Source organism: Cervus elaphus, chromosome 13, assembly GCF_910594005.1.
Source record: "Cervus elaphus chromosome 13, mCerEla1.1, whole genome shotgun sequence".
Taxonomy (NCBI): Eukaryota; Metazoa; Chordata; class Mammalia; order Artiodactyla; family Cervidae; genus Cervus; species Cervus elaphus.
In genome coordinates, this window is record NC_057827.1 from 24,116,671 (window position 1) to 24,142,559 (window position 25,889).

Sequence of the window (25,889 nt, forward strand, 5' to 3'; positions counted from 1 at the left end):
CTTAACTTACTGTATGTCAGGGATTGTTTTAAAATACTTTCTATGTATTAACACCTTCGGTTTGCAGACAAGGCCCACAGGAGGTAAGAAATTTGGCCCAAAGACAAACACCAAACCTGGGGGGCGGGGTCAGGGTTTGACACTGGGTCACCTTACTCCAGGGAATGAACCTAAGCATAATCTACTTCAACTAGATTGGACTTGGAAGAGAGAAATCCTTTAAGAGTTTGGTTTGGTTCTCCTTGAGGTGTATTTGACATGGGACCCATGTCTGTGTTGAAGTTTGCTTGTCAGGTCCTTTGGGTGGCAAGGAAAAGGGGACTGTCCATTCCCAGCCGGTGATGTTTCATCTCTGGGCTCCCTCACTTCACTTCCCTAGAACAGGAGAGGAAAGGATGGTCCCAACAGCTGAATCTCAGAGGCAATGAGTCCAAGCCAGTGAACACTTAGACCCAGAGTACAATTTGTCGTGTGTTATGCAAGTAGCCTGGGAGTATCGTGTTGCTAGCTGATTGTGGTTTGTATCAGCTGGAACTTGTCTGGGTGACTTTGGAAAGAATGTGGCAACGGTTCTCGTCAACCTCTTGAGGACAGGGGTGTGGAACAGTTGAGTCACTAGAGGTACTTTGGATCTGTTCTGTCACAGTTCTGGAGGTTAGATGTCTTAAATCAGGTGTCAGCAAGGTTCTTTTTTAAATGAATTTTTATTTTTTTAGCACCATGTAGCAAGTGGGATCTCAGTTCCCTGACCAGCAATTGAACCTGTGGCCACTGCATTGGAAGCGCAGAGTCCTAACCACTGGACAACCACTCCCCTGTTGGCAAGGTTCTGAGAGCCGGCCAGGTTCTTCTTGAGAGCTCTGAGGGAATCTGTTCCCTCTGCCCCTCTCCTAGTTTCTGGGGATTGCTGGCAATCCTTGGTGTTCTTGGTTCAGAGAGGCATGACCCTAGTCTCTACATCCATCTTCATTCACGTGACCTGTCCTCTGTGTTCTGTGTTCAGATGTCTCTCTTCTTTCATGGACACCAGTTGTGGGGTTAAGGGTCACTTGAACCAGTGTGACTGCACATTAACTTGATCATATCTGCAAAGACCCTATATTCAAACAAGGTCACAGTCACAGTTTCCTAGTGGGCATGGATTTCGGGGGAACAGTCTTCACTCCATTATTACCAGGCATTGAGTCTTCTACGTGTGAGGTCTCTGCTTGGTATTTCTCTCCTTTTCTTCAGTGTAAGTTTTAGGTTTTCAGTAAACATTAGTATTCCAAGGCTGAAACCCCACTCATGGAGTTGGAATGAATAGGATGGAATTATTGGCGTAAATGGCACAGCTGAAAATATATTACTCTTTAACTTATTTGCAGGAAGAACAGAGGCCCTGAGGGTTGTTAGTTCTTATGAGTTTTATTGTTTAATGGTCCACAAAGTAGACTGGAAAACAGGGCTGTCTCCTGTTACCGAGCACAGAGAGAGTGTTTCCTGTGCTCTGAAGCCAAGGGCTGCAACTCTATCCCTCAGAATCTCAGAAATTTTGAGCTGAGAGAGACGGTTGGCAACATCAACTTCTAATCTAGTCCTCTCCTTTTACAAATGAGCTCTTTAGGGCCCAGCAAGGTTAAGTGACTTGTTCAAGGTCACCAGCTAAGAAGGGGCAGACCAAGCACAAGGACCCAGGTCCCAGACTGGGGCGTCTCTCCTGGAATCTGTGCCTCCATCTGAAAATAACGTCCTTCGTCATGGGGGAGCAGTGAGAAGCCCAGGCCCTCGCACCAGTGGAGATGGAGGTGCCCATGCATGTCTTAGAGACCAAGGAGGATACTGAAAGTTCCTTTCCTGTTGAGCCTTTGGCAACACCTTGGATTACTTTTTAAATGTCAAGACGACAGATGGAATTTTAACTATCATTTATAGCACCAAAATCCCACTCATAAAAAGACTGTGTTAGGGGACCTTCCTAACAGTCCAGTGGTTAGGACACCAAGCTCCCACTGCAGGGGGCATGGGTTCCATCCCTGGTCAGGAAACTAAGATCTTAGTTGATGTGTGGCACAGCCAAAAATAATAGGAAAAAAAAAAAAGACTGGTGGGAGCAGAGAAGTGTGGGGCTGGGTGTGGAGGAAGCACTGATCAGGTGCACCATAGGTGGGGTGGGGAAGGAAAATGTCTCCTTTCCGTCTAATGCATACTCAGCCCTAGGCTGCCAGAGGGCCATTTTAACTGAATTTCACTTGCCCAGAAAGGGAGAGGGGACGCACAAAAAGTACGTGTGTGCTTAGTCATGTCCTACTCTTTGTGACCCCATGAACTGTAGCTCACCAGGCTCCTCTGTCCATGGGATTTCCCAGGCAAGAGTACTGGAGTGGGTTGCCATTTCCTCCTCCAGGGGATCTTCCCAACCCAGAGACTGAACCCGTGTCTCCTGTGTCTCCTGCACTGCGGCCAATTCTTTACCCAGTGAGCCATCAGGGAAGCTACCAAAAGTTCAATAGAAGCTAAGTTTGTTATGGCTGTGACAAGTACAGAATATTAATTTTTAGTGGCAGGTTGAACTTAGAAAGAAAGGAGACCGTAAAATAAAATGAAGTAAGAGAAATGAACATGAATATCAAAGAGTTAGTCCACAACTGCCAGTTAATTCCTGGTTTAATGTGTATAGCGCACATGTACGCATGCACACACATAAAGAATCTCCCTCACACAGACTTACACACAGACTTCTTCTAAATCTAATGCCCAGTTCTAATTCTAGCTGTGCCATAAGTCCTTTCCTCATGTATTTTTTTTCCTGGACTACTTATTCTTGTCCCCAAGTTTCTAAAGTCAATGTAGCCCTAACACAAACTTCTCTTCTCCCCAGCTAAAATGAGAATTCTATTTGATTGTGGTTCTACACAATGCTTAGCACAGTTCTAGGCACACCACAGGTCATCAGGTCTTTAAGCCCACTGAAGTTCAAGGAAGGTGGCCCTAGCCATGTACAGTAGAACTGCCCTGCTTCTCGGAGCTTCAGCTCAAGGCTCCGAATTTGGACCATAATAATTAGAAACCTCTCATAGGATCGCCTTCAGGAATTAAATCCAATTTTAAACCCTTGGTGTTTTTCAAGGGTTGAGGAAATTAATTCTCTACTGCATTTGCTATTAAAAAATCTTGTAGGAGGACGTTGCCTGTCACATTACTCAAGGTCCCCTTATGTGAAGTCTCGAATAATTTTTTTTTTAAATAAATTTGTGCCAGAAAAATCCCTCTTTTCTCTGAGTGTCTTTTTGGGAGGTGAGAAGAGTGTAATGCATGTTATCTCTGCATTTTGGAGACCCTCAAGCCTGACTAGGTTCCCCCTTTCCCCCTGGCAGTCAGAAAGCTCAGATACAGTCTAGACTCAGTCACATGCTTAGTTTTATATATCTTGACGTAGGTATTTTCCTTGTTCAGAGTTTCTTCACTTCTTTTTAGATTTTGTTCATTGCCATTTTGAAGCTATTTTTGGTAATAAAAAAAATTGTAGTCATTATGAATTTTGGAAAAGAAAAAGAAAAGTTTGCCTATGCTCTAATAATAACCCAGCCAGGGTAACATCCATGAAGATTTAGGGAGATAGTACTTCCTCCTGTGTAATTAGAAATTACAGACTCAGAGAGTCTAGAAATAACAGCGGTTGAAACATGCAAGGGTTTATTTTCTCACAGAAAAGAAATCCTGAGATAGGCAGTCTAGGTGTGACATGGTGGCTCCATGGAATCGTCAGGGACCCCGGGCCTCTGTCTTTCTCCCCTGCTGTCCTCTCAGTGTGGCTCCTAGAGTGACCTCATGGTCCCTTCATGGTCCGAGATGGCTGTCGGAGTTGCAGCCCTCTTGCCTGCATTCCAGGGAGGCAGGGAGGGAGAAGGGCAGAACAGTTAATGCCCTGCCTTTTTAGGCGTCTCCCCAGAGAGCAGACCAGCCCCTTCAGAACAGGCCCACGTTTAGTCACATGGACTCCTACCTTCAACAGAGGCTGGGATCTGTAGTTGGGTTTTTCTAGCTAGGCACGTTTTCTAGGTTTCTGTTCTGAAGAAAGCAGAGACTTCTTTTGTTCTTTTTTCTTCCAGGCACTCCGCAGAGCATATGGGATCTTAGTTCCCTGACCAGGGATCAAACCCGTGTCCCCTGCTTTAGAAGCATGGAGTCTTAACCACTGGACTGACAGGGAAGTCCTGGGACTTCTTACTGGGAAGCACTCAACAGTTAACTGCATTTCTGAATCTTTCTCTGTGCATGTGTATCCAGTATGCTCTTGAAGCTATCTCAAATAGTTTGTGGAAAGAGTAAAAGTGTAGGAGGCTTCCCTGGTGGTCCAAGGACTAAGACTCTTCCTGATTCAGGAGGCACGGGTTCAATCCCTGTTAAGGGAACTATATCCCACATGCTACAACTAAGAGCTCACATGTCCCAGCTAAGGGTTCTTTTGCCTTAACTAAAGATCCTACATCAAAAAAAAAAAAAAAAATCCCATATGCCACAACTAAGACCCAGCACAGCCAAATAAATAAATAAAAATAAAATACTAAAAAATTAGTAGGAGGTTGATAGATGACTTCTAAAATTTAAAAAAAAGAATAAAAGTATAAATAAACACCAGTGTAAATATCAATAAATAAAATGTACTACATCTTGTTATTTGCTACCCTGCCTTTCCATAATTCTTTTGTATTAACTTATCATTTATACATATACTGATAGTGTATGCTTTGAATATTCAATCAACATAGACTCATTCAGGGCTAGTAGGGACCTTGGTCTTCCCTGGTGGCTCAGGGGTAAAGAATCTGCCTGCCAGTGCAAGAAATGAGAGTTCAATCCCTGGATGAGGAAGATCCCCTGGAGAAGGAAATGGCAGCCTACTCCAGTATTCTTGCCTGGAGAATCCCATGGACAGAGGAGCCTGGTGAGGACTACAGTCCTTAGCATCGGGAAGAACTGGACATGACTCAGCAACTAAACAACAACAAGTAGTCGGGAACTCAGATTTCCCCAAGGCTTGCACATTCGGATGCCTGTAGGGACCATTCAGGTACCATCAGTGATTAAGGAGGTCAGAGATCATTGTTGAGGACCATATGGGGACAGTGGCCACCTGGAGAGAGCACAGTCTGTTTAGAGGGTCAGCCCCGCTCAGCTCTGTTCATTGCTGCCATGTGAGGATGCTGGATCAGTTTCCCAAACCTGTAGACTTTTTTTTTCTTCTCAAGAGAAACAAGAGATTCAGATTTTTATCTGCAATCTCCTGGTGTTTATAACTTAGCAGCTAATAAATTCAGTTTGCTTTTTTTTTAAATGCCAACCAAATGCAATGCCATCCCATGGGTTGCCAGTTTAAGATCTCTGATCTGGCACATCCCTTGTTTTTTAGTGGACAGCCAAGCCCTGGAAAGGTCAGGTGGCTTGTGATGTGGCTGGAGACATGCTCCTTAGTACCCCGCCCCTGCCCCCCCAACAAAGCCTGGTCCTCTGTGTCTAATTTGTCAAGAATAGGAAAAAATAATAAAAATTTGAATTTGAGCAAGGCTACTCTGAAGGTTAATTGAATCTCCCCTCCAACTGGCTTTCATTTTCTTTTTAAATCATTTCAGTATGACGGAATCAGAGAAAACTGGGCTTGAATCCCAGCTCTACTATGGTACAGCGTCATGATTTTGAGCAAGCTCTTGGCGTCTTATTTGTGTCCTGTACCATCCACTTTCTTTTTTCTCTTTTTCTTACTTTTCCTCTTTTCAAGTAGCACAGCGTGGTGGTTAAAAGCACGTTCTTTGGAGCCTGCCATGTATCTTGGTTTCTCTACCTACTACCTGTGTGACCTTGGGCAAGTCACTCAAGTTTTCTATGCCTCAGTTTCCTCATCTGTTGCTGTTCAGTCACTCAGTCGTGTCCGACTCTTTGCGACCTCATGGACTGTAGCATGCCAGGCTTTCCTGTCCTTCACCATCTCCCAGAGTTGGCTAGAACTCATGTCCACGGAGAGCTGATGATGGCATCCAACCATCTTGTCCTCTGTTGTCCCCTTCTCCTCCCCCCTTCAGTCTTTCCCAGCATCAGGCTCTTTTCCAATGAGTCAGTGGCCAAAGTATTGGAGCTTCAGCTTCAGCATCAGTTTTTCCAATGAATATTCAGGGTTGGTTTCCTTTAGGATTGACTGGTTTGATCTTGCTGTCCAAGGGACTCTCAAGAGTCTTCTCCTCATCTGTAAAATGGAATAATAATAGTACCTACCTCAGAGGTACTCTTAAAAGCATTAGGACGTGTTTTACATGAAATATAAGGGGAGCTTGGCACCTAGATGGTGCTGTCTCTTTCCCTCTCCCTTTCTCTTTTTTGTTTCCTCTGCTGCTTTGGAAGCTGTGGGTCTTTAACCCAGAGGGCCCGGCTCTGGTTCCCCATCTCACAGTGAGCGCTTTCAGCCCTTTATGGCCCCGCACAGCGAGCCTCCAGCCCGCAGTATGGCCCAGATCTGGCAGGTGTTATGGCTCCCCACTCACTACTTTCAGTTCTGTTCCATTTCTGGAGCTGCGTTTTTGAGCCCATCTGTGCCCTTTTACTTTTCTCAGCTCCTATTTTTTCTGTCGTTTCCGTACATTTGGAAGAGATGAAACAAGTCAGCTGCCTGCTATCTCGACCTAAACTTGGCTAAATTATTTCATCGGTCACACAGAGATGATCCTTGTTGTCGTCGGGTATCTCTGAAAATGATGTTATGAGATAAGGACAAAAGCAGCGTGAGTTTACATTAGCCAGAGTGGTAAGTCCTGGAAACCACAGAGCCCGCCAGTCTGTGGATTCATCAAGATTTCCCCCAGCAGGTCTGGCCAAGAGTGCGTCACATATGTTAATTAAAGAAATCGTTTTTGTTTTTGTTTTTTTTCCCAACGACTTTAAATGCAGAAAAACTTAGACTATGCTTATATTTCAGTTAAATTGCTTCTTTCTCAACCTTTAAAACATCACTATCCAATCTTTTCAGCTTTTAGGTTAAATCGAATAAGAGATCTGACCTGACCGGCCCAGCTGTTCAACTGTTCTTCAAGATCAATTTGTATTTGCAGCAGAGAGGAACTGGTGACGTTGGTACATATTGGTGAGACTCTTATTTTTGCTTCTTCTCCCTACCTTCCCGACATTTGTAAGTGGTGAGTGAAAGTGGGGGTGGAGGGACTTATTTTATGTTTTTAATTCAATGTGTCTACTCTAGATCAGCCAGAAAACTGGTCAAGCCACCCAGTACCGCCGTCTCCTCTCCTTGCAATTAAGAGGACAAAGATGATGTCTATTTCAGTTTCGTATCACCAGCATCATGCCAGAGAAACTGGAATCCTACTAGGTTTTGATTTCAGCCCTCCACTCACTACACTTAAAAGTCTCTATGAAAATTAAGACAACACTATTTCAATCAACTATACTTCAGTAAATAGCAAGCTGTGTCATCTTGGATATTTATTTCGAGTTAGTTTGACTGGCAGGTGGCAGGGTTTTGGAGATATGAGGGACAAGGACACAGGTGGGACCACTGGAGCATCTTTGAGTGTGGTGCTGTATGCTTGTTTAGGTCACAGGCCCCCTGGAGAATCTGATCAAATCTGCAAGCCCTCTTCCCAGAAAAATGTACAAACACACACACTTTCACACATAATTTCAGGAAGTTCCCAGAAACCCATAGGGGACCTACAGACCCCAAGTTAAAAGAATCCTTGTTTTAAAGGTTTGAGGAACAGCCTTTGAGAGACATGACCCCAGAAGTTAAGTTTTAAGGAAACCATCAGCTCATAAACGGTCAAAGGTTGATGCAGCTGAAAAGTATATTCTGAGGTCCAGCCTTGATTCTAAACCATGCCATATAAATTTCAAAAAATTATTTTCTTGCCCTGATGGTGAGTTAAGGAACTAGGTTCTTTTTTTTTTTTTTAATTGGACTATAGTTGATTTACAGCGTTGTGTTCATTTCCAGTATACAGCAAAGTGATTCCATTATACGTATACATACATTCATTCTTCTTTAGATTCTTTTCTCATATAGGTTGTCCCAGAATGTTGAGTCGTGATCCCTGTGCTATACAGTGGGTCCTTGTTGGTTGTCTTATATATAGTAGTGTGTGTGTGTGTTTATCCCGAGTTTCTGATTTATCCCTCCCCCGCTCACGTTTCCCCTTTACTGTCAGTATGTTTTCAATATCTGTAAGTCTGCTTCTGTCTTGTAAATAAGTTTATCTGTTTCTTTTTTAAAATTAGATCCTGCATATGAGTGATGTCATAGGGTATTTGTGGGATCTTTGATTGCCTTTCCTCACTCAGTTGGAACCCCTGCCAGAGATGGTCTGCCCTATATTTGCCCTGGGTCCTGTATTTGCCACAATGGCCTCGGTTTTAGCCAAAGGGCTTCCAAGACCTCTCCGGCCTGACCGTGGGTCTCAGATGAGTTCGTTTGGTTCTGCCCCAAACACATTTTTGAGAGATCGTTTCATCCTGCCTCTTTTCTCTGTACCACTGGCCACTGGAGTTGTCATGCCGTTTTCAGCAGAGGCTACTTGAAACCATTCCAGGGGAAGCTGTTGCCATAGCGACCTTCACTGCCAGGAGTTACCATTTTCTTCTTTTTGTTAGCTTGTGGTTTCCCTGATTTTGAAGGTAACAGCTGATGTTCTGATTTCCTGCAGTGCAGCGAGGAAAAGATTGGATTTTTGTTATTGTTGTTGATTTTTTTTTTAAAGTTTGGAGTGATATATGTGAGTGTGTGTGTGTGTTTTGTGTACAAGATAAAGCTACCTGAAAAGATGAAAAACTAGATATGCGTGTATATTTTCCATACTCCAGTTTTTAATTTTGGTCTAGCAGTTGAATGGTGGTCCACGTTTAGCCCAATTTTGGAGACTAATGACTGTAGGCAGTTGCCTTCGGTGGGGGGGAAAGTGATCAAGTTCCATTTCACACTGCCTGCGACTCCCAGGAGTAAAGACCTCTGGGAGCTGGGCTTAGTCTGAACTTGACTCCAGCGCCAGGACTGCCTCCAAGGGAGCAGGTGGCTGAATCAGGCTCTTCCTGCTCTGAAAACAAAGGTGGGGCCCACAGGCATGACAGCCACACCTGGTGGCCACAGCAGGCCCATCTCACGTCTCTGTCCGAGGCTGTAAACACGAAACCTGATGCGCAGCCGTGCGCCAGGTGCAGGTGAAGCCTGAGGAGAGAGTCAAGGCTGCCTGGTCACAGAAATCAAAGCTAGTCTCCTGGTCCCGCTTGTACCTTTCCAGCTGGACTTCTTGCTCCTGCTCTCATCAGGTTTTATTTATTTCTTTTTTAAACTTTTGGTCCTGCCACACTGCATGTGGGATCTTAGCTCCTAGACCAGGGGGTCGGACCTGCACTGTGACCAACACTGCGTGTTGCGACCCCATGGACTGTTGGAAGGTGGATTCTTAACCATTGGACCACCAGGGAAGTCCTCTCCTGCTCTCAGCAGGACGCTATTCTCAGCATTTTCCAGTTTGCTCGTCTTAGAAATAAATGTTCATTTGTTGTTGTTCAGCTAAGTTGTGTCTGACTCTTTGCGACCCCATGGACTGCAGCACCCAGGCTTCCCTGTCCTTCACTATCTCCCAGAGTTTGCTCAAACTCATGTCCATTGAGTCTGTGACACCATCCAACCGTTTCATCCTCTGTCACCCCCTTCTCTTCCTGCCCTCAATCTTTCCCAGCATCAGGGTCTTTTCCAATGAGTCAGCTCTTCACATCAGGTGGCCAAAGGATTGGAGCTTCATCTTCAGCATCAGTCCTTCCGACGAACATGCAGGGTTGCCTTCCTTTGGGACTGACTGCTTTGATTTCCTTGTAGTCCCTGGGACCCTGAAGAGTCTTCTTCAGCACCACAGTTTGAAAGCCAACGGCCAGCCTAGTTTGTCAGCGCTCAGGACTTTTGTGACCTGGGTTGCTGCCTGTTCGTAGGCAGCTGTAAGGGCACCGATAGGAATCAGTCAGGGTGGGTTCTGTGGGCCCTTCTGGATCGTCCCCGTCCCCCACTGGTTTTGTCTCTGTGTGGTGGGCTCTTCTACATGCTTCTAAACATGCTTGTAAACCCACCTGTACCCCTGCTCCCCAGATCAAGATGAATGCCATGATGGAGACCTCCGAGCTCCCGGCCGTGTTTGACGGGGTGAAGCTGGCCGCGGTGGCTGCCGTGCTGTACGTGATCGTCCGGTGTTTGAACCTGAAGAGCCCCACAGCCCCGCCTGACCTCTACTTCCAGGACTCCGGGCTCTCGCGCTTCCTGCTCAAGTCCTGTCCTCTCCTGACCAAAGAGTGAGTAGACCTCAAACCCACCTGTACACCTCCCTGCTGACCTGTCTGTCTTTACGCTGTTCAAAGAAGAACCTTCTCAGCATGGGTCCTCAAGGCATCTATGTAAAATAGTGTCACTGGTGTTAAAATAGCCACCATCTCTGTAGGAGTCTGGTGCTTAAATCCTGGCGGGTAGGGGACGGACTCAGATCTTTGTTGCCCGAAGTCATCACTCCCTCCACAGCGTGGTGTCATCATCCATATCAAGGACTTTGCAGAAAACTGTTGTCATTTTTAGGTAGATGCAGAAAACTTGGACGGTATTCTCTGTGTGTGCGGACTCAGTCATATCCGACTCTGTGTGACCCCATGGACTGTAGCCCACTAGGGTCCTCTGTCTGTGGAATTTTCCAGGCAAGAATACTGGAGTGTGTTGCCCCTTCCTTCTCCAGGGAATCTTCCCAACCCAGAGATTGAACCCAGGTCTCCTGCATTTCAGGCAGATTCTTTACCACCTGAGGCAAGTTCTAAGAGGGAACTCTTCCTGACCCCAAATAATTAATGAGCAAAAAAAAAAGCATAGGTTTGTGGGTACCCTTGGTCTGCCCTATTGAAAAATATACATTAGCTAAGAGAATCCACTCTAAGAGAAGTTTTCCATTCCAAGTGAACCAGATTTCCCTGAAGAAGCCCCAGCTCTGTGTTTTGGAGGTGGCAGGGGTGAACACAGCTTCTGATAGAAGTAAAACAGTAGTTGTGAAAGAGACGGAATCTGTGTTCCACACCACACATGCTGTTTCCAGGAGACGCATTTGGCAGGATCTTCACTGTGGCACTTGGGATCTAGTTCCCTGACCAGGAATCAAACCTGGGCCCTCTGTATTGGGAGCACGGAGTCTTAGCCACTGGACCACCAGGGAAGTCCCTGAATGATTCTCTTCGAAGAGCAGATGGGCAGCAGAGACACCTGAGAGTCTGGGCTCTTGCTTTGTCCTCTCTGGTCGTCTAGGTCATTTCCACAGCCAAGGGTAAAGAGCTGTGGGCTATGGGTATTTTGGGTGTCTGTGTACAATTTGCTTGTAGTTGTAACGATAATGCCATGACCCTAAAAAGTTGTTATCAAGTTGAAAGAGACTTATAGCTCAGTTATATTGCCTAACACCTGTGAACTGCCATGTACAATATAAATGTCATTGCGGTGAACTTGGACCCGCCCCTGCTGAGGGGATTCTACGTCACAGTGGGCTCCTCAACTATGACCAAGGGCGTGGTGTTCTCAGTAAGCAGTGTTTGCCATGGAACCTCTCCTCTCTGAGGAGTGTGCACAGCATTGGTGTGTTTTCAAAATCATCCAGCGTTTTTCTTCCATGTTTAATTTAGATAATTCACTCATCTGAACTGGCAAGGAACATCTGCACCCCTTACTTACAGATGGGGTGGGATGCAGCTCGATCCAGTTCCTGGGTCTCTCTTTGTAGAGAGCTTTTGAAAAACCAAGGTGTTAAAAGCCCTACGAGATTATAGGCAAATGAGTACAAGTTTCCACCTATCATCAGTTCCTGAGTAATTAAAGGAAGCCCTGGGAAAGCTTCTCCTCTCTAGGCTCTTTGGAAAACATCACGTAAGGTTTCAGTCAGTCAGTCGCTCAGTCGTGTCTGATGCTTTTGCGACCCCATGGACTGTAGCCTCTGTCCATGAGGCAGGAACACTGGAGTGAGTAGCCATTTCCTACTCCAGGGGATCTTCTCGACCCAGGGACCAAACCCGAGTCTCTTGAGTCTCCTAGGTTTGATTTCACACTAATTGTTCAAAGCGTTTAAAAAAAAACAAACAGACTGATTTTTGGCAGGGTTTTTCCTAACCTGGTTTCTTGGTTTCCTTTGAAAAACAGCCTGGAGACATAAGTCCAACAGTTGCTCTTTGCTTTTTCTTCTTCCTGCACACTTTCTTGATGAACCTATGGAACTTCAAGGTTGGATTTGTTTTCCTCTCATTTTAAGGATGGGGAGACAAGGAGTAGCAGAGGGGGAGCCTGGACCCAAGTCTGTGACCCCAGAGCTGGCTCCTTTCCTGTCCACAGGGAGGGGGAACAGTGACCTTTCTCGGGGTGCAGGCAAGGGACGGGAGGCAGAGAGCAGTAAGGGGCCAGTCCGAGACAGAAGTCTTTAGCTGGGCTAGCCCTGGAGTGGCCTTCCGATTCCTGCATAACCCTCTTACTGTTTAATCACTGTCGGAAGCCCATGGCCTTGATGTTTTTTTCTCCATGTGGCCTTTCTGGCAACGGCCTTCCGTGTATTTGAAGCTAAGCTCAGGAAGCTTATCTGTTATGGGTAAAAGTACTTCTCCCGGGACTTTGAAGATTTTTTTTCCTACAGGAAGCCCGTCCACGGCCTTCACAAACAACTGTCTCGACTAAAAATTTCACTTAACTGATTTAAAACAAGCTGATGGGGTTATTCAGTAACCCTGACGGAAAGCAGCCAGTTAATTATGACTTACGTGCGGAATCACAGACATAGCCTTTAGATGTTCTGGTGTAGGAAAAGAAAAGTCGGTGAAAGGTGAATAGTGAAAACATGTTAGGAGAACAGGGATTTTTTTCCCCTCTTGTCAGCATTAAAGTCAGTTTTTAAGTCTGTCTTGAGATCACCTACCCAAAGATACATCAGAAATGAATCTTTCAATGTCTCAAAGGAAACTTTTCTAAGGTGAGGTGATACATCTCTTGTTCACTTAGCAACAGGTCAATATTTACCTAGTGATTCAATTTTTGTTCTCAAAAAGTGTTCGATTTCAGTGAAAGAGGCAGACTAAAAAGCTCGAATCAGGATTATGAGAAAATTTAGATGGTGATACAGATCTCTATTTTTTTCCTCAAATAAAAAATTTAATGCAGTTCTTTTTTTTTTTTTTTTTAAACGGAGAAAAAAAATCATCTGTGAGTCTCCTCCTTGGGAATACACATCACTACTACATTGGTCATCACGCCTGCAGGGTTTTTGCTGCTGCAGATTATTTCCCCCAACAAAATCAGGGACATATGTAGCATTTGGTAACCTGCTTTAACACTTAGCATACCATGGGGACTTCCCTGGCGATCTGGTGGTTAAGAATCTACCCTTCCAACACAAGAGCCAAGGGTTCGATCCCCGGCAGGAGAACTTAAGATTCCACAGCCAAAAAATTTAAAAACAAACAAAAAACAAAACAGTATGCCAGTTTTTATCCACACTGCTGCATATCTTCTAACATTTGATTTTTAGCAGCTTCAGAATTCTGTCAACTATTCAAATTTCCTAATGACTGTTGGCAGCAGTGGTGCAGAGAAAAAGCCTTGATCTGAAATGTGCATTAGGATGCAAACTGAGGTCTTCGTCTAAACAAGCTGTGGACCCGTGGACCATGTGACAGGCCCTCTCTCTGGTGCTTGGTTTCCTTGTGTGTGAAATGAAGCAGTCTTACGAAGCTCCTTCTCATCATGAAGCTATGACCAGAAAGTACTATCCAAGGAAGCATCAATTTTTTTTTTTTTTATTTATACATGTGGCACACACTACATAGACTTCTAATGCCCCAGCTTTTTGTTGGGGTGAATAACTCAATGACTAGAAGTCACAGAGGGTATGAAGAGATGAACATTCTAGAGTTCTGCTTTACATATATCTCTAGTTTTAAGCTGTGAAGAAAGGGCTGAATGTTTCTGATGGTAGTTCTTTAATTGTAATGCATGAGAAAAAACAGGGCCTATTGACCCCATCATTCTAGCTGTGTTTCCTACCCCTTCTCTCATCCTAACTCAGATTGAAGCATCCCAGTGTGGCTTGGAAAAAGAGTTGTGCTATGGACTGAATTGTGTCCCCCCAAAATTCATATATTGAGGACCTAACTCCTTATATGAAGATATTTAGAGATGGGGCCTCTAGGAGATTACATGGTCTAGATAAGGTCATGTGGGTGGGACCCTTATGATAGGATTAGTGCCCTTATAAGAAAGGAAGAGCACCAGTGCTCTATCTGTACCATATACAGACACAGCAAGAAGGTGGCCTTCTACAAGCCAGGAAAGGTGCTCTCACCAGGAATCAAATTGGCTGGCACCTTGATCCTGGTCTTTCATCATCTAAAATTGTGAGAAATAATTTCTGTTAGTTAGGCCAAAAAGATAAATTAAGTAAAAATAAATGAATAAAATGAAACAGGCCGTTCTCCTGCAGTACCCTTTCAGCACTAACATCCTCTGAGTCTAGGATCACTGCATCGTCACCAAGCTTTGAAAGAGTTTCTTAGAAGGACCCTGGGTTGGGAGCCCTAGCTACCAGGTAAGGACAGGAACCCAGAGAGAAGGGTTTTCTTGTGTATCTGCCCACTCCTAACCATTCTTATTCCCTTTGCTCTAGGACAAGGGGACCCTGGACCCCTTGGACTTTTGTTTTTTAAGGACTTTGTTGAGCTATCATTTACATATAGTAAAATACACAAACCCTAAGTATACAGCTCAGGGCCTTTTGCATATATATTCACGTGTGTAACTGCCACTCCCTTGTGCTTTACAGGAATGTCCCAAGTCACCTCCTTGCCTCTGACCCACCTTGTCACTATACCACTTGAGTTGGGTTCTTTAAGCAGGCCAGCACCCAGAGTGCAACACTATGACCCTAGCCAATCCCAGCCTCACTACCCATGGCATTTCCCATTGCCCATTAAGTGCCTGCCCCTTAGACACTCATCCCTGGATCCCCCAGATTTCTTCTTTCTCTCCACCAAGATGCCTCCTTACCCTGCAAGAAAAACTTAACTAGCATGACTTCCCTGGTAGTCCAGTGGCTAAGACTCTGAGCTCCAAATTCAAGGGGCCAAATTCCCTGTTTGGGGAACTAGATCCCACACGCTGCAACTAAGAACTGGTGCAACCAAATAAATATGTTTTCTTTTTTAAGTATGTCATAAAAAAAGAAAAAACTTAAATAGCTTCTATTTTGAGAAACTTTGCCTGACTGTCCCCAGCTCCTCTTCAGTCAGAATGAGCCCCCTCTTCCTTCTTCCTGCCCAAATTTCCCCAGCATGTAGCTTCTGTGTCCATTTAGCATACTTCATCTTTTTCTGCGGGGCTTCCCTGGTGGCTCAGTGGGAAAGAATCTGCCTGCCAATGCAGGAGATGTGAGTTTGATCCCTGGGTAGGGGAAAATCCCCTGGAGAAGGGAATGGCAACCCACTCCAGTATTCTTGCCTGGAGAATCCCACGGACAGAGGAGCCTGGAGGGCTACAGTCCATGGGGTCACAAAAGAAATGGGCAATGGGTTGGACACGACTTAGTGATAAACAACAACAGTCTTGTTCCATAGAGGTTTGTACCTGTCTCTTTTCTTCACTAGTGGAGTATATGTACCCCAAATCAGGAGCCATAATCTTGACCAGACAGAACAGGATTCTGAGCCATTCCAAGTCTTAAATATAATGCTGTTCTGCCGCTTGTTTTCCATAGACAGGTGTCGTTGAGGGATGTTCCCATTTTGGTTTGGTTCGGTTCCCCACTCCAGCTTAAGCAATCAGTGCTGCTCAGGGGTGCTGCAGGGAATCGGGTGCACCTTCAGCTCTGAGCTTAGGGCTTCCCTCATAGCTCAGTCAATAAAGAATCTGTCTGCAGTGCAGGAGACCCAGGTTCAATCCCTGGGTTGGGAAGATCCCCTGGAGAAGGAAATGGCAACCCACTCCAGTGTCCTAGCCTGGAAAATCCCCTGGATAGAGGAACCTGGTGGGCTGCAGTCCATGAGGTTGCAGAGAGTTGGGCATGACTAAGTGACTAACACTTTCTCAGCTCTGACCAATTTTGCTTATTAGGAAGTCACTGTGCTGTCTCTGAAAGAGGATGGATTGGTTGTTTGGTCTTAAGTCAGGGCAAACCCAGGTATATCCAGAAAGGCAGTTTGCAGCCTCCACCCTCCCCTTGTAGTTCCCATCACCAACCCTGGTTTAGAAAGTGAAGACAGGAAGCAGGTGCCCTGTCTCTCTGGAAGCTGTTATTAAAATCATACATTCCCTGTGAGAAGCCAGGCATCTACTTTTTCACTCATTAGTGGGCTCGTCAGTATGGATCGTGGTAGAGCTGAAGATGAAGGCTTTTAAGAAGAATGTGATGGAGCGCTTAGCTAATAGGCAAGCCTAAAAACAGATGATCAAGGTGTTTTTATTAGATGCAAGAGGCATCTGTGAAGCCTTACACAGTCTAGAGAAGGGACACAAAATGGTCAGCCATATGCTCGTGGGTCCTTTCTTTCCCAGAGGCAAAAAAGGTAATAGCTTCCTGCTATAACCCACTGCTGCCTATATTAATAAGATCTGGATTTTTTTATTCTCCATGGGTTTGAGAGACACCTGAAACTTGGAGTAGAGGGTCACACCCATTCCAGCACCAAGCCAAAAATAGTAGCTGACTCATCTCTGCCAGTGGTGCCCTTTCTGAGCACTTCCTCTTTGAAGCTGCTCAGACACTCATCAAACAACAGCAGAAACCCTGTGACCTTTCCATGGATCGTAGTGGGTTCGTCTTCTGTGGTTTTTTTTCTTTTCTCTCCTGATTCAGAGAGTAGACTCCAAACAAGAATCCCATGGAAATGTTGTTCTCATCGTAATTAGTCCCTAGCTTTAGTTTTTTTCCTGCCAGTGGTCATTCATTAGCCTGGGTTAATGAACATCGGAAGATTTACTTCTCTGAGACTCCGTTGTTGGGAGGTATTTTCAAAGGATCATTTATTTTAAAACAATTTCATTGTGAAAAAAAATTTTTTAGGGACTTTCCTGGCAGTCCAGTAGTTAGGACTCTGTTCTTCCTGCAGGACATGGGTTGCCTCCCTGGTCTAGGAACTAAGATCCCATATGACATGTGGTATGGCCAGAAAACAGAAACAAAAAATTTTATTGGTTTCTGCACAACTGTATTTAATTGTTTCTTCTCAGAAGCAATACCAGTTCCCTCTCTATGCAGGCATCCACACTCCCTTTCTATCAGTAATATTCACTTTTTTAAAATTTATCCCAAATAAAAGACTTTTTCTATATATAAAAATACCATACACACACACACACACACACACACATATATTGTTGCTGTTGTTTAGTCGCTAAGTCATGTCCAGCTCTTTTTCAACCCCGTGGACTGTAGCCTGTCAGGCTCCTCTGTCCATGGGGTTCTCCAGGCAAGAACTGGAGTGGGTTGCCATTTCCCACTCCAGGGGATCTTCCCAACCCAGGGATCGAACCTGCATCTCCTGCATTGTCAGGTGGATTCTTTACCACTGAACCACCAAGGAAGCCATTCACACATGTGTATATCTGTGCATATATATATATATATATATATATATGTATATATGTTTGATATACTATTTTCATCCTAGTATACCAAGGACATATTAAAAAATTAGAAGTACTCAGCAGAAAAGCACTAATTTAGATCAGTCTGATATTGCAATATATGAAATTATTTTCCAGATCTAAAGAGCAAAGGACTCAGTATGTAAACTCCTACTCCCCTTTCCATCTCCTGCCTTGCCTCCTTTTTATTTTACTGTCTCTTCTTAGTGGTTGTGTCATGGGAAGCTAGGGCAAGAATCTTGGATGTGAACAATTGATGTTTTCTCACTCTTAAAGGAAACCGTGCAAAAGCAGCTCCACGCGTTCCCTTCCGGTCACATTGCCACCCCTGGGCCCCTCCTGGGTAGAAATTCCGGAGCCAGCACGGCTTATTTATAGTGAGTTAAAGTTGAAAAGAATTTCATTATCTTGGGCTTAAATTCTTAATTCCTTCTTACTCACAGAGACATTCCAAATCAGATTTAGATCCTTTCCTTCTTGGCTGCACACTCAAGCTTTGTCCTTTTTATAGGATAATCTTCTAATTGCCAGGAGCCTTAATTCTATTGACCTCATTTTACCCATTTTAAGAACTGTGCAAATATTTCCTTAGATGCTTGTGGTAAACCATTAACAATTGATAAGTGGATCTGGAGCGCTCTAATGGGCTTATTATGTACGCACCAGACCTTCAGAGCACATTTGTTGAGAAACTTACATTGCAAGAGAGTCCTTGAAAGATGAAAGACTCAGAAAGCATCTCTGTTGAGACTGATGATTGGTGGTTAGCTCCCGTGAAGTCGCCTTTTCAGGGGACTTCATCTTAAAATGGCTTGTGTTTTTGATGACAGAGCCCCAAACTCAAACTGTCAAGGTGAGAAAGTTGAATTGCTAAACCTGGGTTACTGTCCTGTCACTAGGCTGACCAAACATTCCGATTTTCCTTGGACTTGATAGGGTTCCCAGAGTATGGAACTTTCCCACTAAAACCTGGGAAAGTACCAGACAAACAGGGATGCGTCGGTCACTATCTGTTTCTCACTGTCTTCTGTGATCAGATGGTGAGGTTTTCGTAAGCGGGTGTGATTAGGGGTAAGTGTTTAGTTTGCCAGTGGTCAGGTGTAATTTAACCCTTGAATGTTGCCCACCTGTACAGTCTCTGCCCTAGCAGCTCAGTTATCCAAGAGACCAGGAGGAAAGTGCTGCCGCCTCTGAGGCCTCTTGTATTGACTTAAGACGAGAAAACTGTAAGATCGTGGAGAGATTCGTCCACTTTCCTCTAACCTTGGGACAGGTTGTAGCCTCTTGTTAGAGACTCTGTGCCTTCGTGGAGAAATTGCTGAAAGATCTAAAAGATTCAGAATCTAGAATATTTGAAACTCTCTTGATTTGATTCAGATGGAAGGAACATCTTCTATGTGCCATGCACTCCTTAAAGCAGTTGTTTTCAGTTTCTAAGAATGTATTACCAACCTATTACACTGTTCATCATGCTTGAGTTTATCCTTTGGGGCTCGACCATGCCTTCAAAAAGGGAAAAGAAGCATGTGCTACAGCTGATTCTATCACATGGTGTCAGACCCAGCACAAATGGATGGGCAGGTGGGCCTCTGCTCTGTGCAAGGCTGGCTGCATTGCCAAGTCACCGTCTCTTTCAATTTTTCCCAGACTAGGCTCCAGGATCAATCTTTGTCCATCAGTCAGCCTTAATTTTATTTAAACTACTTTAAACCTAATTTCCTTTATAGGATTTGCCTGGGATTAAATCCACTTTTGTGGTCCTTCTCAATATGTAGTTGACTGAAAACAGGTCCAACATCCAGGAGCAGAACAGGCTTCATTTTCTAGAAACTGTAAAATTTCCAAGCACAGCCAATTTTTGTCAGTTTCTCTTGTTCTATTGATCCTGTAAATTTATTGCTTACGAATTTTGATCTCAAACTATTCCTTTTCTCTGCCAACTCCCTGGCACAGCTCCCTTCACTGTGACAGTGCACTGGATACTACATACTCTTTATTAATAAAGTATAATTAAGACAACAACTTGATTTTGAACGTGTGTTCTAGGGACTTCCCTGGTGGTCCAGTGGTTAAGACCTCAGCTTCCAATGCAGGGGTGCAGGTTCGATCCCTGGTTGGGGAGCTAAGATGCCACATGCCTGGTGGCCCCGAAAACCAAAACATAAAACAGAAGCAATATTGTAACAAATTCAATAAAGACTTTTAAAAATCTTAAAAATGTGTTCTAGAGGGTTCAAGTCAGGGATCGAACCAGGGTCTCCTGGATTGCAGGCAGTTTCTTTACCATCTGAGCTACCTTCAGGGAAGCCTCCTCTGGAGGGTTAATGAATATGGTTTCTAAACTCTAACTGCCGTCATCAACATTCAGTGGTGTGGAGAGGGTAAAGAGCTGACTGCCGTTTTACTTCAGCAGCAGCATGTGAAGCGACCAATTTTGGAAGCCCAGTCCTCTTCAGCCACCTCGAGGATGCCTTCCGTGCAAATGGAGTCTGTTGAGGGCATACGGGGTTTTAGGATCAGAATCTGCTAAAGTGGTATAATATTAAATCAAGGTAAGCATCTCCTGGGGTTTTTAAGGAAACCTACCCCTCTGTGAAATTCTGGGAAGTGAAGCTTTTACTCCTACAGAAAACTGTAGTTCTTGACGAATCGATGTTTCAAATGGTCAGATGAGATGCCAACCCTGTCACCACCCCAAGTGACGGTCTGCCAGACTGAGTGGCGCCGTCCCCCAAGGGCCATGTCCTTCTGGGAGTGTCCTCTGCCCAAGGTGACTCCCAGTGGTACAGCATCCCCATGAGCCTCGGAAATGAGTCAGCCCTCCTGGCAGCTTGTGAACCAGCCTAAATCTCCACCCCCTGCCGTCTCTAATCATAGAGTGAGGACCCAGTCTGCGTGGGTGCAAGTTGGACAGCTTAACTTGTGACGTGGCCAGTAAGAGTCTATAAGCCGGAGCATTTGGGAAACCTCCTCGCCTGGAGGTCAGCGGTTGATCCCTCCCAGGAAGGGAGAGGTCCATGAGAGGTGGCAGGTTGTGTGTTTTCCATCTTTTCCACTGGGTACTATATAGCCCTGCCAACCAACCCCACTTCCTTGTTGACACATGGTACCAAATTCTCCAAAACTGGCATTTTCAGCCAGATAGCAAAAGCTTGAGCAGTAATTCCTTTTTTTTTTTTTTAAGATATTTAAAATAATGTTATTGATTTACTTATTTTTGGCTGCGGCAGATCTTTGTTGCTGTGTAGGCTTTCTCTAATTGCAGCGAGCAGGGGCTATGCTCCAGTTGCATTGCTCCGGCTTCTCGTTGAAGTGGCTTCTCTTGTGGAGCACGGGCTCTAGGGAACGTGAGCTTAAGTAGTTTCAGCTCCTTGATTTAGTTGCTCCAAGGCAAGTGGGATCTTAGTTCCCTAACCAGGGATGGACCTTAGTACCCATCAGTGAAAGAGCCTAGTAAGAACCGAGTCTTAATGACTGGACCACCAGGGAGTTTTTTAAACTTGAACTCTGCCAAGCCATAACGATGCAGACTTTTCCTTCCTTAGTATTTCCATAAAGAACGATTCTTCTTCTCAGTGGATAAATAAGGCTATATATATATTTTTTTAAGTTAGTCAATTAATATAGAATAACATGCTCTTCCAGTCTATTCTTTGTGTGTACACCACACTCACCCCTTCCCTTACACGCAGAATCCTTCTTCTCGTATTTTTGTCTCCTCTGTGTATCAAAATCCTTTTCATCTCTCAAGGCCTTCTCACATCCTAGCTCTTCCAGCGTTCTCTAACGCTTTACTCTTCTTCTGTCTCTTTGGCTCCTACTTATCAACAGGACTATGAATGATATCTTTCCCTGTGTGTATCTCTCTTCACCCTCAACTGTATTCTGAGAAGCTTAAGGGCAGAAGCCATCTTAACATTTTCTGTATTCTTTATGGCCGCTGCTTTGCACAGAGTCAGTGCACCCTGACACTTGTAGGTCATTTTAGAAGGAACCCAGATGATTAAGGGTCAGAATGAGTAATTCAGATAAGTGATTAAGGAGTGTAGAGGAAGAGGGAGATGGTGCAGCTTGGATGAAGTCTGATGGGATCCTGAAAAATGAGTTGGTTTGGAAAGAAGAAGACAGAGAAGTTGGCATGAGCATGAACCAGTGAAATCCATCATTTAAGCGATTTAAGCAAATACTTCCGGTAGAAGACTGCCTTTGCTCCCCAGGCCAACACTCTTCACCCATCCGCATTTGTTCCTTTGCCCTGTTGGCCTTCCAGCCAGCCTGCCTGCGTAAGGAGATGATGGACGTGCCACCGACTTGGCCTGTTTCCTCACGGTCACTCTTTGCCCTGCCCCCACAGCCTCTCTTCTCCTGTCGACCATGTTCCAGGATCTTTATTTGGCTAGACTTGGACCATCTGTCTTGCAATTCCCAAACATTTCTTTGATGCTCTTTGTGTAGCATTTGGACCTGCTGCTGTCTCTGCCCTTTGTTCTCTGTGCCCTGGATTTTGTTTGCTAATGTGCTTTGGCCCCGTCACTGGCCTCATTTCCATAGTTGCTTCCTGGCAAGCTCCTTGCTGGATCCCTATGCCGTGATCCAGTGTGACGAAAGCTGTCTGATTACAGCAGACAGCCCCAGGTCACCAGGGGAGAAAGAGGAGTCTCAGATTCCCAGAAAGGAAATGTCTGGACTTGATCCCATGAGCGCTAGTGGAGGGAGCAAAGGGAAGGATGGGACAAGCTCCAAAGGCCCTTCAAGGTAGAATCAATAGGTGCTGGTAGATAATGGAATAGCCTTGAGTGGTTGGAGGGAAGGGCTGAGTCACAGAAAATGCCAAGATTACAGAGCAGTTGAGAGAAGAATAGAGCACTGACAGAAATAAAGGAGCCCAGTGGGGAAGCTGCTTTCTCAGGGAAAGTTGTTTAGTTTGGGACAGTCTATGGGACATGCCTGGGCAACGAAATTTAGGTGTGAGCTTTAGGCCAAGAGGTTCAGATGGTTAAGAGTCCACCTTCAGTGCAGGAGATGTGGGTTCGATCCCTGGGTTGGAAAGATCCCCTGGAGAAGGGAATGGCAACCCACTCCAGTATTCTTGCCTGGAGAATCCCATGGACAGAGGAGCCTGGTGGGCTACACTCCATGGGGTCATAAAGAGTCAGACATGACTAAGCAACTAACACTTTAAGGCCAGGCATGCAAAGTCCAGAGCAGCTATCAACAGGGGAGAGAAAGGCAGATTGGGAGAGAGCTGAGGACTGATGGCCGTGGCAGGTGAGGGTGGGAGGAAGAGCCAGTGAACGAGCCAGAGATGGGCAGTTCTCGAGGAGAAGCAGGAGCCCCAGGTGTCATAGAAGCCAGAGAAGGAAGACTTTGCAGCAGACCATGTCAGAAGCCACAAAAAGTCAGGAAAAGTGAGGGCTGACCAAAGACCTTGGAGCTCAGCCAGAAAGAAGCAGGGATTTTTGAGGATGAGTTTTCTTTCTTTGGGGTTGGTTTTTTTGTTTGTTTGTTTGTTTTTAATTGGAGTATAGTTGCTTTTGGGTTTCCCTGGTGGCTCAGCAGTAAAGAATCTGCCTGCCAATGCAGGAGATTCAGGTTCAATCCCTGGGTCAGGAAGATACCCTGCAGGAGGAAATGGCAACCCACTCCAGTATCCTTGCCTGGGAGATCCCATGGGCAGAGGAGCCTGGCGGGCTATAGTCCATGGGGCCCCAAAAGAGTCGGACAGGATTCAGCAACTGAACAACAGCAACATAGGTGCTTTACAGTGTTGTATAGTTTCTGGTGTACAGCAGAGGAATCAGCTATACGTATACATATATCTCCTCTGTTTTGGGTTTCCTTCCCATTTAGAACAGACCGCATTGCGCAAGGCTGAGTTTCCAGTAGTAGGGTCAGAAATGAAGTCAGTTCATAGAAGCTGCAGGAGAAACAACAACAACAACAAAAATAAGTGTGGTAACCAAAGCTGAGAGAGAAAGGGGAAAAATAGGAAGCTAAAAAGTGAAAGTCTTTCACTTTTAACTTTCAAGTGAAAGCTGAAAAGTGAAAAGAGTTGTCTCCAACTCTTTTCGACCCCATGGACTGCAACCCACCAGGCTCCTCTGTCCATGGGATTCTCCAGGCAAGAATACTGCTGTGGGTTGGCCATTTCCTATGCCAGGGGATCTTCCCCATCCAGGTATTGAACCCGGGTCTCCCACATTGCAGGCACATTCTTTACCGTCTGAGCCACTAGGTTAATCCTGGGAAACTAGAGGAGAAAGCCAAAATGGATGAAGGTCTTCCCCAAGATCAGGAAGGTGGGTGCTGCGGCGCCAGGCAGAGGGAGAAGTTAACAGCTATTGCTCATGGAGCTCTGTAGCCCAGCTCTGTGGCAAGACCACCTGGGTTCTCATGTCAGCTCTTCCCCCTCCTGGCTGGGCCACTGCCCCTTGCTGAGTCTCTGTTTACTCATTTGTAAAATGGGTACCAGAGCACTTGTTTCATAGGTTCAGTATGAGGATGAAAAGGGACAGCATGTGAAATGGTTTATAGTCTGTTTAGCATGTGTAAGAAGTCAATAAGCATATATTGCTATGGGTGTTATTATTCTCTACCTCTACCCTCCAATTTTTAACTAGTAAGTGCAACTCAACAAGGTAATTGACTTGACCAAAGTTGCAGAGCTATCAGAAATGAGATTGGACCCTGGTATCTCTGACAACCTAGTTCTTGTTGTTTTCTCTCTGCCACGTATCATGACTGCCCAGTGTTGTGTAGGTGCCCCGTAGTAACACACACAGTAGGTGCTCCATAAATAGTTACTGAGTGAAAACAAGAATACACAGATCACAAATAAAGGAGCAAAAATGTTAATTCCACTGCTATGATTCTAACACAAAGAAATCATCTAAACAAAGAGAGAACTTCCCTGGTGGTCCAGTGATTAAGAATCTACCTTTCAATGCAAGGGATGTGGGTTCCATCCCTGGCCAGGGAACTAAGATCCCCCATGCCTTGGGGCAACTGAGCCCACCTGTCCCACCTGCCACAACTAAGACCCAACACAACCAAATAAATATTTAAAAATAAACAAAGAGAAATGCTAAAAGACTTGATTAAAAGTGGCAGATTGAACACATGTTTACCTTCACCTCTTCTTGAATCCCCCCTAAAATGACAGTAAAGGAAAAAAAGGTACGAATTTTCAAGAACATAGAGACTAGGAGGGGAGATGGGGGCAGATGAGTGGAAAGGAGACAGACAAGTGGTGGGCACTAACTTAGAGAAGCAGAGAAAGCTGAAGCACAGCCCGCAGACTGAGAACTCTACAAGAGTCAGGCTGATTCGGAAGCTCAGGAGCTAGAGGCACCTCTGAGGTTGGGGTGTGAAACATGTCTGAAACCACGAAGACTGATGGAGAGTCCCCCAATCTCCTCCTATCCCACACAACCAATTTTGAGCACCCTGCCTCTGCCTGTTGGGAGACTGGCAGACTGAGAGTGGGAGTGAGGTGCCAGGTCATAGAGTCTGCACACAGAAAGTCCCAGCCGTGCCTAGGCTCCCCAAGGAGTTGGGAGGACTGCCCTCTGGGGAAACTGACCTGCCCAAGAGAAAAGTCCAAAAGACCTTTATCTGGGGGTCCTCTAACAAAGCAACTGGCACCCATTGACAGGCCCTGCTTAAGTAAACATATAGCTGGGCATCAATTTTCCTGCCACAGGAGCAGAAACAACCAAGAGTCCCTGGACATTCGAAGAAAACCTTGAACATTAAAGCCAAAGATATAAAGCAAGCAGATGAAAGCCTAGGGAGGAAACACAATGGGAAGGAACCAAAGTAAACTTGAGAAAATCTGTAATGAGCATACTCAGAGGGAAGAGAAAATGTTCATCCTTGTGGCAGGAAGAATTGCAACATTAGGGAACAGGTAGAGCTTTGGGAGCACAAATGGAGATTAATAAAGAAATGAGAAGATTAAAGGAAGATCTCTTCCAGAAGGTAGAATAAGAAGACATAAGATGGAAAGTGGAAGAGATATTAGAGGATCAGTCCAAGAAATCTAACATCCAAATAACAGTAGTTCCAGAAAGAGGCGAGAGAAAGTGGAGGGGAAGAAATTATCAAAGAAATATCCCAATATCCTATAAGTATAGGGCCTAAAAACTCTTCAATGAAAGAGCCTCTGAAATTCTAGCTCAGAGGAAAATACCTAATCAAGGCTTTTTGCAAAATTTTG

The 25,889-nt window shown here is 45.0% G+C and overlaps 1 protein-coding gene across 1 annotated transcript in view; it reads left to right on the top strand.

Moving 5' to 3' along the window:
* ABHD2 (abhydrolase domain containing 2, acylglycerol lipase) overlaps positions 1-25,889 on the top strand; it is a 107,722-nt gene that overhangs the window by 18,051 nt on the left and 63,782 nt on the right. The window contains exons 2-3 of the mRNA XM_043921482.1: positions 6,998-7,111; positions 10,121-10,320. Coding sequence (XP_043777417.1) covers positions 10,127-10,320 — 194 coding nt within the window. The 5' untranslated portion in view covers positions 6,998-7,111; positions 10,121-10,126. The remainder of the gene's footprint in view (positions 1-6,997; positions 7,112-10,120; positions 10,321-25,889) is intronic.